Raw genomic sequence first — 19,438 nt, 5'->3', positions numbered from 1 at the left:
CTTTTTAACAAAGTTTTGCTGTTTCTTCCTTGAGATTCTGTGTCTTCTGTGTTAGAGTCAAGTCATTAGGTTTAATGGTATATGAGAATTTAGACGCCTGGATTCTAACAGTTATTCTCTCTCAAAGTTCTTGGAGTAACTACCATATAACACTGTATAAACACAAGGTATTGACAATTCACATAAATACTGGTTCCCATTACTAGTAAAAACAGTAATAACAATAATACCATCACCACCCTAAGCTTTCTTTAACTTTTCTCTGCAGGAAACAAGGGACAAAGAGTAAACCAACCTCTCCTTTCTGGTTGACAATTGGAACAGCATACTGCAACTTCACATCGTAGAAAAGAGACTCAAGGAAGACATTGGCCACCCCAATGAGACTGTGATTTTCCTGTTCATCATAGAATGGATCAGCACGCTTGAAGTACGACCGTATTACCTTTAAAGAAATTCAAAACAACTTCAGAAAATCACTTAAAATGAATGGATTCAACCTAACACTTTTTGATGTCTACTTTAAGCCATTAAACTTAACTTTTATTACTATATTCTGATTCATGCATTCTTTTAGAGTAAAACAAAGTTTGTGCTGAAACATTTGTTAGTTGTTGTCAGGTGCTGCCGAATCAGTTCCAGCTCACAGCGACCATACGTACAACAGAATGAAAAACTGCCCAGTCCTGCACCATCCTCATGATCGTTGTAATGCTTGAGCCCACTGTTGCAGCCACTGTGTCAGTCTGTCTCACGGAGGGTCCTCCTCTTTTTCACTGACCGTCTACTTTACCAAGCATGATGTCCTTCTCCAGGGGCTGGTCCCTCCTAATAACATGTCCAAAGTATGTGAGACAAAGTCTGACCATCCTCACTTCGAAGGAGCATTCTGGCCGTACTTCCTCCAAGACAGATTTGCTTGTTCTTTTGGCAGCTCACGGTATATTTGATATTCTTTGACAACACCATAATTCAAACGCATGAATTCTTCTTCAGTCTCCCTGATTCATTTGCCCACATTTCACACGCATATGAGGCAACTGAAAACACCATGGCTTGGGTCAGGCACACCTTCGTCCTTAAAGTGACATCTTTGCTTTTTAACACTTTTTTTTTTAATTGTGCTTTAAGTAAAAGTTTACAATTCAAGTCAGTTTCTCGTACAAAAACTTATACACACATTATTATGTGACCCTACATGCTCTCCCTACAATATGACAGCACACTCCTCTCCACCCCATATTTCCCGTGTCCATTCAATCAGCTCCTGTCCCCTCTGCCTTCTCATCTGGCCTCCAGACAAAAGCAGACCACATAGTCTCATGTGTCTACTTGAACTAAGATGCATACTCCTCACTAGTGTCATTTTATGTCTTATAGTCCAGTCTAATTTTTGTCTGAAGAGTTGGTTTCAGAAATGGTTTTAGTTTTGGCAAACAGAGTCCAGGGTCCATGACCTCTGGTATCCCACCAGTCTCAGTCAGACCATTAAGTCTGGTATTTTTACAAGAATTTGAGGTCTGCATCCCACATTTCTCCTACTCCATCAGAGATTCTCTGTTGTGTTGACTGTCAGGGCAGTCATTAGTGGTAGCCAGGCACCATCTAGTTCTTCCAGACTCAGGTTGAGGGAGTCTCTGGTTTACATGGCCCCTTCTGTCTCTTGGGCTCATATTTTCCTTGTGTCTCTGGTGTTTTTCACTCTCCTCTGCTCCAGGGAGGTTGGGACCAATTGATACATCTTCAAAGGCCACTTGCTAGCTTTTAAGATCCCAGATGCCACTCACCAAAGTGGGATGCAGAACACTTTCTTAATAAACTTTGTTCTACCAAATGACCTAGATGTCCTCTGAACCATGGTCCCCAGGCCAACACCCCTGCTACTCTGTCCCTCAAAGTGTTTGGTTGTATTCAGGAAACTTCTCAGCTTTTGGTTTAGTCCAGTTATGCTGACTTCCCATGCGTTGTCTATTGTCCTTCCCTTCAGCAAAAATAATTCTTGTCTACTAATTAGTGAATACCCCTCTCCCGACTTCCTCACACTCGTAACCATCAAAGAATGTTTTCTTCTATGTTTAAACCTTTTCTTCAGTTCTCATAACAGTGGTCTCATACAGTATTTGTCCTTTTGCTACTGACTAATGAGATGTTTTCACAGATACATAGTTGTTCTTTATTGTTGCATAGTATTCCATTATGTAAATATACCATAATTTGTTTATCCATTCTTCTGTTGATGGGCATCTTAGTTGTTTCCATTTTTTGCTACTGTAAAAGGTGCTGCAATGAACATGGGTGTGCATATACCTGTATGTGTAAGAGCTCTTATTTCTCCAGGATATATTCAAGGAGCAGGATTGCTGGATCCTATGATACTTCTGGAAACCCTGGTGGCATAGTGGGTAAGCGCTACAGCTGCTAACCAAAGGGTCGGCAGTTCAAATCTGCCAAGCACTCCTCGGAAACTCTCTGGGGCAGTTCTACTCTGTCCTACAGCGTCACTATGAGTTGGAATCGACACAATGGCACTGGGTCTGGTTTTTTGGTTTTGATGATACTTCTATTTCTAGCTTTTTAAGGAAGCGCCAAATCATTTTCCAAAGTGGTTGTACCATTTTACATTCCCACCAGCAGTGTTTAATTGTTCCAGTGTCTCCGCAACCTCTCCAACATTTATAATTTTGTTTTTTGGATTAATGCCAGCCTTTTTGGGGTGAGATGGTATCTCATGGTGGTTTTGATTTGCATTTCTATAATGGCTAATGATGGTGAACATTTCCTCATGTATCTGTTAGCTCCCTGAATGTCTTCTTTGGTGAAGTGCCTGTTCATATCCTTTGCCCATTTTTTAATTCAGTTATTTGTCTCTTTGTTGTTGCGCTTTTGTAGTATTTTGTAGATTTCAGAGATCAATAGGTGCTAAAATTAGGTAGTGTGAGGGCTGCCACTTTGTGGTTTTTTTTTTTTTTTCTTCAGTAATGATTTACTTATCCAGGGCCTATTCCCTTTCCATATGAAGTTGGTGATTTGTTTCTCCATCTCATTAAAAAATACCATTAGAATTTGGATCAGGATTGTACTGTATCTATAGATCGCTTTGGGTAGAACAGATATTTTGACCATATTCAGTCTTCCTATTCATGGGCAAGTTATGTTTTTCCACTTACGTAGGTCTCTCTTGGTTTCTTGAAGTACAGTCTTGTAGTTTTCTTTGTATTGGTCTTTTTACATCTCTGGTTAGATTTATTCCTAAGTATTTTACCTTCTTGGATACTGTAAATGGTATTGATTTGGTGGTTTCCTCTTCAACATTCTCTTTGTTGGTGTAGAGGAATCCAACTGATTTTTGTATGTTCACCTTGTATCCTGATACTCTGCTGAACTCTTTTATTAGTTTCAGCAGTTTTCCTGAGGGTATTTTAAGGGTTTTCTGTGTATAAGATCATGTCATCTGAAAACAGATACTTTTACTTCTTCCTTACCAATTTGGATGCCCTTTATTTCTTTATCTAGCCTAATTGCTCTGTCTAGGACCTCCAGCACAGTATTGAATAAGAGTGGTAATAAAGGGCATCTTTGTCTGGTTCCCAATCTCAAGGTGAATGCTTTTAGACTCTCCATTTAGGATGATGTTGGCTGCTGGCTTTGTATAAATGCCATTTATTATGTTGAGGAATTTTCCATCTATTCCTATTTTGCTGAGAGTTTTTATCATGAATGGGTGTTGGACTTTATCAAATGCCTTTTCTGCATCAATTGGTAAGATCACGTGGTTCTTGTTTTTGTTTTATTTACATGATGGATTACACCGATTGTTTTTCTAATGTTGAACCATCCCTGCATACCTGGTATGAATCACACTTGTTCATGGTGAATGATTTTTTTGATATTTGTTGAATTCTATTGGCTAGAATTTTGTTGAGGATTTTTGCATCTAAGTTCATGAGGTCTGTAATTTACTTTTTTTGTGGTGTCTTTACATGGTTTTGGTGTCAGGGATATGCTGGCTTCATAGAATGTGTTTGGGAGTATTCCAACCTTTTCTGTACTCTGAAATACCTTTAATAGCAGTGGTGTTAACTCTTCTCTGAAAGTTTGGTAGAATTCTGCAGTGAAGCCATCAGGGCCAGGGCTTTTTTTTGCTGGGAGTTTTTGAATTACATTTTCAATCTCTTGTTATAGGTTTATTTAGTTGTTCTATCTCTGTTTGTATTAGTTTATATAGGTAGTATATTTCTAGAAATTTGTCCATTTCCTTTAGGTTTTCAAATTTTTTAGAGTACAATTTTTCACAGTATTTTATTACAATTTTTTTAATTTCAGTTGAGTCTGCTGTGATACCACCTATCTCATTTCTTATTCAGGTTATTTGCTTCCTCTCCTGATTTTTTCAGTTTGGCCAATGGTTTATCAATTTTGTTGATCTTTTAAAAAGAAAAGCTTTTGATCTTGTTACCTCTTTCAATGCTTTTCTGTTCTGTATTTCACTTAATTATGCTCTAATTCTTATTATTTGCTTTCTTCTGCTACCCGAGGGCTTCTTTTGCTGTTCTCTATTTGTTCGAGATGTAGGGATAATTCTTTGATTTTGGCCTTTTCCTCTTTTTGTATGTGTGCATTTATTGCTATAAATTGGCCTCTGAGCACTGCTTTGTGTCCCAAAGGTTCCATTCTCATTTGATTCTATGAATTTCTTTATTGCATCCTTAATTTCTTCTATAACCCAGTAGATTTTTGAGCAAGGTGTTGCTCAGTTTCTGTGTGTTTGATTTTTTTTTTCCTTGCTTTTTCTACTACTGATTTCCACTTTTATGGCTTTATGGTCAGAAAAGATGCTTTGGAATAATGTCGATGTTTTGGATTCTTTTAAGGTTCTTATGACCTAATACATGGTCTATTCTGGAGAATGTTACAGGCGCGTTGGAAAAGAAAGTATGCTCCGCTGCTTTTGGATGGACTGTTCTGTATAGGTCTATCAGGTCAAATTGGCTGATTATGACATTTACATCTTCCATGTCTTTATTGAGCTTCTTTCCAGATGTTGTGTCCTTCACCGAAAGTGGTATGTTGAAGTCTCCTGCTATTATTGTAGAGCTATCTATCTCTCTTTTCAATGCCATTACAGTTTGTTTTACGTATTTCGGAGCCCTGTCATTGGGTGCATAAATATTTATTATGGTTATGTCCTCCTGGTGTACTAACCCTTTAATCATTTTATAGTATCCTTCCTTATCCTTTGTGGTGGACTTTACTTTAAAGTCTATTTTGTCAGAAATTCATATTGTCATTCCTGCTCTTTTTTTTAATGGATTTTCATTTATTGCACATTTTGAGGGGAGTTTTTTTTTTTTTAGTTGTGCTTTAGGTGAAAGTTTACAGAGCAAATTAGTTTATCATTTCAAAATTTATACACAAGTTGTTTTGTGACATTGATTGCAATCCCTACAATATGTTGGCACTCTCCCCCTTCCCACCCCTGGTTCCCATTTCTATTAATTCAGTTTTTCTGTCCTTTCCTGCTTCCTCATCTTTGCTTTTGTGCAGATGTTGCTCCTGCTCTTTTTTTGATTGCTGTTTGCTTGATATACTTATTCCATCCTTTGAGTTTTAGTTTGTTTGTGTCTTTAAGTCTAAGGTGTGTCTCTTGTAGGCAGCATATACACTGATTGTGTTGTTTTACCCATTCTGCCACTCTCTGTCTCTTTTTTGGTGCATTTAGTCCATTTACATGCAGCGTAATTATTGATAGGTAAGAGTTTATTGCTGTCATTTTGATGCCTTTTTTTCTGTGTTAACAGTTTCTTTTTTCCACTTAATTTTCTGTGTTAATTTTTCATTATATACTGTCTTTTCTTGTTTTTTATTGTTGTTGCTGCTTTTGTATTTGCTGAGTCTTTATGTTTTTCTTTTTTTTTATTCTGAAGTGTAGGATTGTTAGTTTCCTTTGTGGTCACCTTAATATTTTTCCAAGTTTTCTAAGTTTAAACCAAACTTTTATTTCTTTATATCACCTTGACTTCCTCTCCCTAGGAAAGATCTATGACCACATTTTCTTTAGTCCCTCTTTATTGATTTAATGTCATCTTTTACATAACGACATCTCTGTTTCCCTGTTTCAAGTGTTTTAGCTTTAGTTTATTTTTGTGATTTCCCTACCTGGGCTGATATCTGGTTGCTCTGTCCTGTGTTCTAATCCATCTATTGGGTAGTTATCTGATGTTTTTGATTTTCTAACCAAATGACTCCCTTTAGTATTTCTTGAAATTTTGGTCTGGTTTTTGCAAATTCCCTAAACTTCTGTTTATCTGGAAATGTCCAAATTTTGCCATCTAATTTGAGAGACAGTTTTGCTGGACATATAATTCTTGGCTGGCATTTTTTTTTGCTTCAAAGCTTTATATATGTCATCTCATTGCCTTCTTGCCTGTGTGGTTTCTGCTGAGTAGTCTGAGCTTAGTCTTACTGGCTCTCCTTTGTACATGACTTTTCATTTATCCCTAGCCACTCTTAAAAGTCTCTGTTCATCTTTGGTTTTGGCATGTTTGATTATACTATGTCCTGGGGAGTTCTTTTGGGATCTACCCTGTGTGGGGTTTGATGAGTATTGTGGATAGATACCTTCTCATCTCTCACGATATCAGGGAAGTATTCTGCCAAAAGATCTTCAACAATTCCCTCTGTATTTTCTGTTATGCCCATCTGTTCTGGTACTCCAATCACTTGTAGGTTATTTCTCTTGATAGAGTCCCACATAATTCTTAGGTTTTTTTTTTTTTTTTATTCTTTTATTTGATTTTTCCTCAAATACATTGGTGTGAAATGCTTCATCTTCAATCTCACTAATTCTGACTTAAATTGCTCTATTTTGCTCAGTTGATTTGTCTAATTCTGAAATTGTTAATCTTCTGAATTTCTGTTTGTTGTCTCTCTATGGATTCTTGCAGCCTATTAAATTTGTCATTACGCTCTTCTCTAATCTTCTTAAGTTCCTATAGTGCTATATCTGTGCATTCCTTGGCTTGTTCTGCATTTTGCCTGATCTCCTTCCTAATTTCTTGAAGAGTTCTGTATATTAATCTTTTGTCTTCTATCTCTCGTAGTTCCAGAAGTTATCTTCATCTGGAAGATTTCTTGATTCTTTGTTTTGGGAGCTTGCTGAAGCCATCATGGTGTATGTGATTTGATATTGACCGTTGATTCCGAGCCATCAATAAGTTACTGTATTTATTTATTTTATGTTTGCTTACTGTGTCCTAGCTTCTTGTTTTGTTTTGTTTTGTTTTGTTTGGATATGCCCGAATAGACTGCTCGAGTGAATGAGTGTGCTTATTGGTGCCTTTGAAGCTCTAATGTCCTGTCAGCAGGTGGTTAGAGCTCTTACTTGGTGTAGGAGTCCAGGAGCCTGTTTACTTTTCTTAAATGAATTCAGCTCAGGTGTGCCCAGGTAGTCAGTCACCAAGTGTGTGGAGCAGGCTCTCACCTACAGTCTTAGATGAGCAGGGGTGATTGGTATAGGCACAGGTATCTGACTGCAGTAAGGGGTCATGTGCTGAGCAAGGCAGGGGACTAACGACCACGCCAAGTGTCTGTGAGGAAAGTGTGTCCCTGTTCCCTAGAGTGCCTAGGTGGGTGGGGTTTCCAGCTGGACTATGGGCACCCAATGCTGTTGGCAGTAAGACTGGGAGGCACCACTTATCCTTGGACCCCTGTTGAGGGTCCTCAGGCCTCTGATGTAGGTAGGTGAGGTCCCTGCTTAATACGCAGAGTGGTGTCAACCATCACGAACCTACCCCTCCACCATACAGCTGAAACAGCTGAAGTTAGACTTCAGATATATACTCTGTTGTATTGTGCTAATAAGGGCCTACACTGTTGAAATAGGCCCACATAGGTCTATGGAGGAGTAGAAAGCATTCAAAGTCCACGGACCGCTTATGCCTTTGCTTAGGCAAAGGAGCCATTTCTGCCCTGAGTTCCCAGCTTAGGGGAGCCACCAGATCATTTTCCCTGTTTCTTAATTTGTTCTCTCTCCAAGGCCAGAAGGTTGGCTCAAGGCACACGCAAATCCTACTTCTAGCCCAGGGAATGCAGCTATCACTTACGCCAGCCCAGGACCCCTTGCAGAGTGTGGAGGGGTCAGTTAAGTGGGAGAGAGTTTTTTCCACAGGGGCGTTGTTTGGTCCATGCAGCAGATTAGATGCAAGTACTCATCTTTTTCCAAGAGTGCTGCTTTTCGCTGATTCTGGAGGCATGAGTGAACTCTCCACCACTTGGTCTCTCCCAATGTGGAAGATGCATCCAGAGCACCACTGCTTACCTCCCCAAATTCACGCCAGCGGATCCAGCCTGCAGGATGCTGATTCCAACAGGGTCAGGTCTAGCAACTCCTTGCTGCTTCTGAACCGTCTCTCCCTCCCCCTACCACTCAGTCTGATTCTTCAACTTTGCCTTTGATGTTCAGGGCTCCTAGACTGTCATGTATAATCAATTCACTTGTTTTTTCAGGTCTTTGTTGTAAGAGGGACCACTAGAAGCGTCTGACTACTTTGCCACCTTGGCTTCATCTCTGCTTTTTAATACTTTAAAGAGGTCTTTTGCTGCAGATTTGCCCAGTGCAATGCATCCTTTGTTTTCTCACTTGCTGGATCCATGGGTATTGTCTGTGGATCCAGGTAAAATGAAATCCTTGACAACATCAATCTTTTCTCTGTTTATCATGATGTTGCTTATTGGTTCAGTTGTGAGGATTTTTCTTTTTTGTATGTTGAGGCGTAATCCATACTGATCTTCATCAGTAAGTGCTTCAAGTCCTCTTCACATCAGCAGGCAAAGTTGTGTCATCTGCATAACGCAGGCTATTAGTGAGTCTTCCTCCAATCCTAATGTCCTGTTCTTCATGTAGTCCAGCTTCTCGGATTATTTGCTCAGCATACAGATTGATTAGATCTGGTGAAAGGATACAACCCTGACTCACACCTTTTCTGACTTTAAACCACTCAGTATCCCCTTGTTCTGTTCAAACATTTGCCTCTTGATCTAGGTATGGTTTCCTCATGAGCAAAATTAAGTGTTCTGGAATTCCCATTCTTCACAATATTATCCATAATTTGTTATGATCTGTACAGTCAAATACATTTGCATAGTCAATAAAACATAGGTAAACATCTTTCTGGTATTCTCTGCTTTCAGCCAGGACTCATCTGACATCAGCAATGATATCCCTGGTTCCACATCTTCTTCTGAATCCAGCTTGAATTTCCGGCAGTTCCCTGTCAATATACTGCTATAGCCACTTTTGAATGATTTTCAACAAAATTTTACTTGCATGTGATACTAATGATATTGTTCAATAATTTCTGCATTTGATTGAATCATCTTTCTTGGGAATAGGCATAAATATGGATCTCTTCCAGTCGGTTGACCAGGTACCTGTCTTCCAAATTTCTTGGCACAGATGAGCGAGCACTTTCAGCACTGTATGTGTTGAAACTCTCAATTGATATTCCGTCATTTTCTGGAGGCTTGTTTTCTGCCAATGCCTTCAGTGCAGCTTGGACTTCTTCCTTAGGTACCATCAGATCTTGATCACATGCTGCCTCCTCAAATGGTTGAATGTCAACCAATTCTTTTTGGTTTGGTGAGTCTGTGTATTCCTTCCATCTTCTTTTGATGCTTCCTGCGTCGTTCAGTATTTTGCCCATAGAATTCTTCTCTGCTGTGACTCGAGGCTTGAATTTTTTCTTCAGTACTTTCAGCTTGAGAAATGCCAAGCAAGTTCTTCTATTTTGGCTTTCTAACTCCAGGTCTTCACACATGTTATTATAATACTGTCTTCTCAAACTGCCCTTTGGAATCTTCGGTTCCGTTCTTATACATCATCATTTCTTCCATTTGCTTCAGCTACTCGATGCTCAAGAAGAATTTTCAGAGTCTGTTCTGACATCCATTTTGATCTTTTCTTTCTTTCCTGTCTTTTTAATGGCCTCTGGCTTTCTTCATATATGATGTCCTCGATGTCATTAGCACTATTTATCCACACACATGTTCTCTCTCTTGCTCCCATTTAGAATGGTGGTCAGCATCCTTCAGCCATAAGATAGCAATCGAAATAATGTCATTTACTTTTATCACTTGTTCTCCTTTAGGTGGCAATCTTGCTTAAAAGAAAACAAGAAACAACATACACTGACTAGATAAAAATGTAGAGTGCGCTCAAGTATTCTTCATCTTCCTCTTAGGAAAGACAGTCATCATATCTATTTTTACCAGTTCTTTACATATGCTACTACTACTGAGAGGTAACCCCTTTATAAAAGAGTGGTTTACTTTTCGTACATTTATTGTTATTGTTCTTTTATTTCTCAGTTGAAATAGGAGAGAGATACAGGAGAGACTGGGGAAAAAACTGTAGCAAAAATGTTAATCTAGCTGTAAGTCATTTTATTGTTGATAATCTCGAAAAATAAACATTTTTACAAAGCAAGAGGCTAAGAAAGTAAACAACTTTATGAGACAATAGGACTAGCAGTATGGAAAATATATAAAAATATGTATAATATGTAAGTTTATTTTAAATATGTACATCTACATGCCTGATCTCAATGAAGAAATCTGCTCCTTGAGGAGAGAATAGCAGTGTACAGATCTACGGCACCTACTTTAGGATCAAAATTCCTTCCAAAAATGTTCCTAACAGTGTAAAGATTAATTCAAAAACATACACTATATGTTTATTACTTTCAAGATTATATATTGTTGAGAAGCAGGAAAAAGATAATAAATGTGTTGAGAAACGGGAAAAGAGATTAATGTCCTAAAGAAATTCACATTCTGGTACAGAATACAAACACACACCAACAAAAGTCAGAACGAGATAAAAACAAAGTTTTTGAAGTATCTTAAAGTGGAAAATTCTCCTTTAAATTCAGGTAACTCAAAATTAGAAGAAAAAAGATGTCACAAAACTTGGTTCTTAAAATTCTTTTAGTTAGACAATTTAGAGGCTGAAAATTAATTTTATTCTAGACACATGATTACTATTTTAGAAAATAAACAATTTTTCCCCTGAAATGGGTAGGTTCATTCTTACTTGATTCCTTCCATAGCTATCAGTTAAGCAATTTTTTTCTCAAATAACTTACTGGGGAATCTTCTTCACACTCCTTCCACTCCTGATAAAGGTCTCTCATGTCCAACAACCTGTTGTCCAATTTTTCCAATGACCAGATCTGCTTTCCTTTTCCTTTTCTTCTCACCTGGATTGCAGGTTCACTAAGAACAGAGCCTCGCTGCAAAGATAGTGAGAATGACTGCATGAAACAACAAAACTAGCCATCACTGAAGTCAGACCTGAACATTCTTATACCTGCCCGTCAAATGCCATTAAGTTGAAACTGCCAATTTTCTTTAATTTGTTAATTACGAAACTTATCAGAAAGGTTACAAATTTATTATAATGCCTTTATATCCACCTACAATCATACCTACCTACAATCAAAATTTTAATTTAAGTATAAAGTTTATATATAAACTGCTGGGGGCAGTGGGTGCAGAGGGGCCGCCCTTGCAGCCTGGCTCCCAGCCAGGCTGCAAGGGCGGCCCCTCTGCACCCACTGCCCCCAGCAATAAACCTAAATTTAAACGATGATTGCAGGTGGCTATAAATTTAAAACCCAAAAGACTAGACCATGTTTAAGGAGAAGTTAAAATGAAAATGTTTTATTTGAGCCTCCATAGGAACTAAAAAAAAAAAAAAAAAATTTTTTTTTTTTTTTTTTTTTTTTTAGGAACATACACTTTCGATGGGTAGAAAGAGTCATCTGCATTGAATAGCAAGAGAAAGCTTGTTGGAACCAATGATTAAGAAACTATCTTTTACCTTTCAAAAGTTAAAATTTCAAGTTTTTTTGAATGGGTAGTTTCTTAATGTGTTACAAAACACAAAATATTTAAAATAGTAAACTGAAAAGTCCCCAACTCACCCATTTGGAGGCAACAAATAATATCAGTTTCCAAAGACAGTTTACGCATACACATAGTTTGAACTTACTACTAAAACAGTACAGAACTAGATAGAGGTGGTTGTTATACAACACTAAATGCCAAAAAAACTTTTTCACTTTATATCTCCCCCAGAGAAGTATATCTAATCAGTTATATAATCAATTTGACTTTACCTTAATTTATCTACTGTCCTGGTATGTCTACTTAGAATTTTGGAAAAGTGTGAAATATACCGATTCTCTCATTTACATCTTGCTTATAATCATTTCCAAAGAAACAGAATTTACATAATTAAACAAAGACTTGCAAATTGTTGGGGTCCAAAATTACAATTCTGTCACATACTTAAAAGGTTCCTCTATCATATATTCAGTCAGCTAGTGAATAAACATGAAAATTCTATTACTAATCTGTAGGTAACGGCTTTTCCCAGGGAGAATCCTAAGACTCAGACGAAAAGATAATGGGCAATATGGTATAGCTATCATGACTTGGCCTCTTGCAAATAACTACAACAATGATTGAAAAAAGGAAAATAAATCTCTAACCCTTGCCAAAAATACCCAGAGACAGGCGACTACAGATGATAGGAGTGAAGAGCAGAACAAAAGGCTGTGCTCACAGTATTCTCTGAACGCTAAATGAAGTAAGAGTTTTCAAATACTAAAAAGAAAGTCTTAACTGGATTGAAAACTGTAAGACCCACCCTGGACTACAAAGACTATCTCCTTAGGAAATATTTCCTCGTTCAGTACCGCATTCTTGTTGAAATCTGAATACACTTATCTATTTAAAGCAATGAAAGTACAGTGAACTAAGAGCTGCCTGGTAAAAATGCTTCAACTCCACCAACGTTAGTTAACTCTAGCAGCAACAGGAACACCTCTAATGAACACAGTCAGGTGCATGGGATGAGAGAGATACCCAGAGTGACCTGAGCTGCTTCTAGGTCTCGGCTTGGTTGCACCAAGTCAGAGTTGCTCCTTCCTAGTAAAGCTCAAATGGGATACAGAGAAAAGGGCTACAGTCATACTTTATGTGGAAAAAAATTCAAAGTTTCTATTTTTCACCTCAGACATTATAAAGTGAAAGAACACCCTGTTCTTCTCAGTATCCTAGAAGAAGCTGAGCCCTGTACATTCTGGCCACGATTAACTTCCATTATTTTTGTCTATGAGTCCCACCCAGAATTTTCTCTACAATACCAAAAAGCAAATGAATAAACTTCTGGGTAAAATCTTTGAAATTAAACACAGACTATACCGACGGCAGTGGGTTTGGGTATACACCAGAAGGCATTTTTCCATAAGGTAAATTTCCATCATATTCAAAATACCTTTACTGCTCAAAATATTAAGCATCATATTTGCAAATATCTACTCTGGGCAAAATCTTGACCTAGATGCTGTGATGTTATAAGAGAAAGAAAAATATAATCCTTGCTCTCAAATTAGAATAAAACACTCAAGAAGGACTGATGAAAGCTTTGCCATGTGCAATACTGCAGGAGAAAGAGAATACATGGCCCCTCAAAAAATCTGTCATCTGAATGTAAAATTCTACCTAATCCATCAAAAAATTGTTTGAACATGGTTAAGAGCTAGAAAAGAATCTCAAAAAAAAAATGAAAACAACTAAGTGGTATGGATAGGAAGATTTCATGGGGTTGTCCCCTTATATTTCATTATGCTTATTACATTATACAAAAAAGACATTTGTGATCTTGAATACATATATGAAGCAAGCAATAAACAATTCTACAGAACACTCTATTAGCAAGTTGAAAGCAACAATGGTATAGGTAAAATGAGCACCTAACTTACTGGGGAGAGGTATTTAGAGTGGCTACAGACTGAAGGGGGGAAAAAAACACTTCGGGGAGATTAATAAGGAAAGACATCTCAGAAATATTTTAAACAGATTTGAAGACCAAGAGTTGAGAGAATGAATTGGCAGGGTGGGAGGGGGTAAAAGAGGTAGAAAGTAAAATCCTAGTGAATAAAGGATATATATGCACAATATGCACAAAGGCAGAGAATGAAAAGGAGCTAAGTTCTACTTGAGAGAGCCTAGACTAAGTTCTACTTGAGAGAGCCTAGACTGAGGAGCATACCCACTGTTATTTAATAACACTGATACCTGTGTTACTTAATAAAATAAAATAAAGTAATTTTATTCATTCATGTCTACACCCATTCCACTCAATTAATGGCAACCTCACCTTCTTGTTGGCATCAAGGCTGGAGGCTGGAATCTGTAGGGTAACTTTATATTCCGTTCTTTTATCCAGTTCTTCTGCAATGTAACTAGCTTCTCTCACCAAGAGATTGGCTTTAACAATTTGTTCCCTCAACCTCATCAGGCTATTATTCAATGTTGCTTCTCTTTTGCAAAAAAAGAGATGGGAGAAGGGAAGAGATAACATATAAAGCAGTACATGAGAATATTATATAGTATATATTATGATAATGCGAAAATACAAACCAAGATTTGAAACCACATTTTGTAAACAAGGAACATATTACTGACACCAACCCATGCACACACTTGTATCTGGGCTACTTTATAAGCACTGGCATACATTTGTTAACAAACTGGCCTTCTATTAGGGCAGTGCTTCTCAAACTTGACTGTGAATACAAATCACCTGGAGATTTTGACTCAGTAGGTCTCGGGGATGGGGTAAAGGGATAAGCGTCAGAGATTCTGCATTTCTATCAATCTCCAGGTCATAGAATACTACCTGTCTGCAGACCAAACTTTGAATAGCAAGAGGTTAGTTATGTAAAATCTGTAGCCATGGGATAAAACGTTTCAGTGCAATGCTAATTAGCCCATATAGAGATCAAACTTGCATTCTGAACCTCATAAGCACCATGCTTTACCCACCTGAGCTAATCAGTCCAGAAAACCAACTTTTTTTTTCCTTTGTTAAAAAAGCATCTACCCAAGCTTCAGAACCTAGAGCGTAATACAGTGATAAAGTATAACTTCTAAGTATAAATACTTATTTAAATTTAAAAGCCATACAAACTGAAAATGGGCTAGCACCAAACACAGGCAGTTTTGAATAAATCAATACAAATGAACAGGAAAAAAAAAAAAAAAAAAAAGATGGTCCCAAGGGGTTCTTGGCTGCAACACTCTTAATATAATTCTTTTACAAAGTAATGTCTCAGTTTTTCCATTCTGTATCTTATCAAGGTGGGTTAAAGGTGATAAGAATATGCAATATATGTAATAAGCCTCCATGTACCACCTACCTCTCCTCAGCCCACTGCCTTAAGCGTTGTTGAGCACTGGGCGAGTGGAAAGGGAATCTGTCCATGCTACTACGATAGTTTTGTTTCTCAGGAGACAGCCTTCTTCGTAGCTGCTCCAATTCATGTTCATACATGAGCCTCTGGCGTTCTAATGCAGATCGTTTTTCTTCTTCATGCTGTTGTTCTAGGCTCTTCAATATTGACTGCATTGGATCTAAACAAGTTTTTTTAAAAAGGTAAACACTAAAACATAATGTTCTTCAAATGTTTCTCTATGTTGTTATATTAGTTAAAAACCTGAAAAACATTTCTGAATTCTAAAATTTTAATACAAAATTGGGGAAATTTAAATATGGGTTGAATGTTAGAGAATATTTGGGGATTATTACTAACTCTATTAGGTGTGATAACGCTTATAAAATGCTTACGTAGAAGAATGTCCTTATTCTTATAAGATGCATGCTGAAGTATTTAGAGGTGAAGTATATAATATCTGCAACATACTTTCAAATCATTTGGCAAAAAACAAACAGATATAAATATAGTAATAGATTTTTTTAAAAGCAGATGTGTTAACAATTCAACAATGGTTGAATCTAAGTGGTGAACATAGAGATATTAACATTTTTGTACGTTTGAAATTTTTCACATCAAAATCAGAATAAAATAATAGAATATAAAGAACTCCGTAGTACATTAAAGCAGTTTAATGTATTAAAAAATTTTGAACCAGCTTATACTTTTCATAATGACAAGGGCTTAAAATTTGCTACAAAGTTTGAAATCATATTCCTTGGAGAAAATTAGGGGGAGTGAGAAATTGGGTAACAGCCACAAAAACAATATAAACAAACAAATAATAGAAAAGAAAATTGAACTGGGTTACACTAAGGTCACATACACTCATTTATTTCATTAATTCCACAGACATTTACTAAGGCACTAATATGTTCCAAGCATCATTCTAGATTCTAAGTAAACAATAAAGAATAAGATATACTCTCAATTCTTAAAAACTTAAAATCCAGTTCCAAGGGAATTACTCGGCTACTTCAAAAATGTACATGCATGAAATATACATAAAATCAGGGTGAGAGCTTCTGTCTAGTTGTCCATATCTTATTTCAAAACATTTTTACTTAAGTAGAACTTAATGTTCCAAACTACTAATAGATAAAAATATAACAATGTTGTCCAACCTTCAATTTAGAAAAAAAAAAAAATTATATATATATATATATATGTCTGAGTAAAAAAAGAAAGCATCTGGTTAATCTATGAAATCAGTGTAGAAATTGGTCAAATGGTTTTAACCATGGATTTTTTTTTTTTTGAAGTACCATCCTAATATCTCAAGAGTCTTAAAAACAATTGGAATAAACTAAGCTTTCCATACTCCTAAATTCTCTCGTGTTTTTATTTATTCTAAGTTGGTTATATTCTAAGTTATCATCCATATAGAAAGAGCAGGTCTATTCAATGTTCTCCCTGTAACCTAAGATATGGCTGATGTTCCAGAAATTCATTATAATAATAATAAGCAAGTGACAGTCAAGTTTCAAAACTGAGAAATTCTTATCAACCAAAATAAGGCTTGGAATGATTTGATTATATAGCAAGGCAGAATGGATGTTTTTATAAATATATTAAATTATTAAAGCCAAGAATACCAAAGATGAGTATGGAGAACAGAAATACAAAGACTTCCTTTCTTAAAAAAAAAACATTTAAAAGGTCTCATTCTCCAACATTTTAACACTCTACCAATTTTAAAAGATTGTAAAATACGTAACAGATTTGCTCACCATTATTCCCAAGAGCCTTCATGGTAACTTCCATCTGTGCATATTCATAATTGAAGTTAATTTCACTAGAAACCTCACTGGAGGAATCTCCATCTACATCCAGCTGCTCAGAACTGTTATCATTCTTCATGGAGTTGTCGTGTTCCTCATCCTCACTTTGTGCTTTCTTTTTCTTTTTAGGCAAATTGAGTCTTGGGGAAAGAAGAATAAAGAATATTCTTTTCTAAATAAAGATATATATTGATTCACTGCATTCAAGAAATATTGGTATTTGCTAGGTCCCAAGGGGATACCATGCAAGTATAAGGCAATTGCTGTACTCAAGAAGTTTATACTCTAGTATAAACTTACACAAGGCCACATATACAACTGTTACAATCCAGGTGAGGATCACTTTTGACAAGAATAATAAAGGAAGGTACAATAAAGTAGGAAACCAATTGAACTGAGACATAAAGGACAAGAAATTAGGGCCTTAGGGCAGATGGAACAGCATGAGAAAAGATATAGAACTAGAAAAGCTCATATTCTTTGTTTGCAGAAATTGAAAAAAAAAAAGAAGAAAAAAAAATTTTTTTTTTTTAAGAGTAGAATAAATGAGAAATACACAACATTTGTATATCAGAGATTGTTAAAGGTAAAGCTGTAAAGATCAACTTAACCTAAACTATGAAGGTTTTGAATACTAAATGTGATGGTTAAAATCGTATGTCAGCTTGGCGGGGTCTCTCAAAGTGTTTTGGCAGTTGTATAATGTTGTGATCACGTCCCTGTTGATGTTTGATATGGTACCAGCAGGGGCGGGGGTGTGGCCTGTGGTGGTGAGTGGTACTGGCAGAGTCAGGGCCTGTGATGGCTCATTGCCCCCTCAGTCTTCATGTCTCCACCCTCCTCTGCCTACTTCCTTCTTGCTTGCCTTGTCAGGGCTTTTGCTTGTTCTAGATTCTGTAGCTGGATCCAGTTCATCTGACCTCCAGTTCTTGGGACTTGAGCTAGCAGCTTGCCTGCTGATCTTGAGACTTGTCAATTTTCACAGCCTGCTACAGGCTGTTGGTCTTAGGTTCGCCAGCCCTTGCAGCTATGTGAATCAGCAGAAGTTTGTAAAAGCCCTGCTTTCCTGCAGTTCTTGGGTTCACCAGCCTCTGTGGCTATATGAATCAGGAGAATCCTCTTACCTGTTCCCATGGACTTGGGATGTTACCTAGCCTCTAAAAACCGTGTGAGCCATTTCCTTGATATAAATCTGTGTGTGTGTGTGTGTATATACATTTACACACACAAACATATATACACACATGCTTTACTGGTTTTGCTTCTCTAGAAAACCCAGCCTAAGACACTAAAGCAAGGAATTCACACTTGATTTAGTTGGGGAAGGAGAAAAAGGAAGACAACTTCTCTACACACTTTGTATCACTTGACCCTTTAAATAAAAATATCAACTGATCTACAGGTAAAGGATTTCCCTTAGCTATGCAAAAAAGTCAGTTTGATATCTGAAGTACAATGACCAGGAAAAAAAACGTACCAGGATTTTAATTATATACAGTAGCCAGCCTAACTTTCCCAGCCAATACAACACCAATTTTGTTAGGAAAAAATATATATATATGCAGTCCCAGGTAAGATACTTTCTTTCTCAGCCTACCTTGCAACTAAGAGGCAAATTCTGGCAAATGAGACATAAGTGGAAGTTTGTTGGAGACTCTGGGAGACTTCTGCTTTGTTAATCAAAAGGATAGTCAGGGCTACTGCTGCCGTATTTCTCTTTTTCTTCGTATATGCCTAAAAGCAGTTTTGATGGCTAGCTTAAATTAGCCATCCTTAGGCCATAAAAAGAAATACCAAGAAAATCACAACCATTCAGCAATGATATTTTTGAGACTTAACCAATGCCAACAACCATCTCCCTTCAGATTTCTTCTTTTGTGAGATAAATAATGTGTTTAAGCTATTATAATCAAGCTAATCACTATTTGCAGATGAAAGCATTCCTAAATGAATTACCAACCTTATTGTATGGATGAGTAAACTAAAGCCACTACTGCTTTTCAATAAAAAAAATAATAAAAAGATTAGCATGTCAGAAAACAATTAATGGAGGGAAAGATTAATTAAAGATTAATGAAGATCTTTGTACCACATGGTGAAACAATCATCTTCCAAATTGGAAAGAAAAATGAAAAAATATGTAAGCAAATTCATTAGTCATCATGAGTGTACCATTCATATGTCCCTAGGGTTCAAACCATTATATATATAAATAAATATATATAAACAAAAACAAAAAACCAAACCCGTTGCCACTGAGTTGATTTGGACTCATAGCAACCCTACAGGACATGAAGAAGTGCCCTGTAGGGTTTC

At 36.9% G+C, this 19,438-nt stretch overlaps 1 protein-coding gene across 10 annotated transcripts in view; it reads right to left on the bottom strand.

Annotated features, from left to right (window-relative positions):
- The window catches only part of KIF13B (kinesin family member 13B), a 353,402-nt gene that overhangs the window by 132,836 nt on the left and 201,128 nt on the right, over positions 1-19,438 (bottom strand). For all 10 annotated transcript variants that reach the window (XR_010318524.1, XR_010318525.1, XR_010318526.1 and 7 more), the window contains 5 exons: positions 17,072-17,262; positions 15,267-15,480; positions 14,225-14,387; positions 11,142-11,288; positions 296-445 (listed from right to left, as the gene is read on the bottom strand). Coding sequence is in view for 7 of the 10 variants with exons in the window: in XM_064271888.1 (XP_064127958.1) it covers positions 296-445; positions 11,142-11,288; positions 14,225-14,387; positions 15,267-15,480; positions 17,072-17,262 (865 nt within the window). In the remaining 3 variants the exon portion in view is untranslated. The remainder of the gene's footprint in view (positions 1-295; positions 446-11,141; positions 11,289-14,224; positions 14,388-15,266; positions 15,481-17,071; positions 17,263-19,438) is intronic.

Source organism: Loxodonta africana, chromosome 19 (genome assembly GCF_030014295.1).
Source record: "Loxodonta africana isolate mLoxAfr1 chromosome 19, mLoxAfr1.hap2, whole genome shotgun sequence".
Classification (NCBI taxonomy): Eukaryota; Metazoa; Chordata; class Mammalia; order Proboscidea; family Elephantidae; genus Loxodonta; species Loxodonta africana.
Note: the sequence above shows the minus strand (reverse complement) of the source record. Positions and strands in the feature narration are given on the sequence as shown.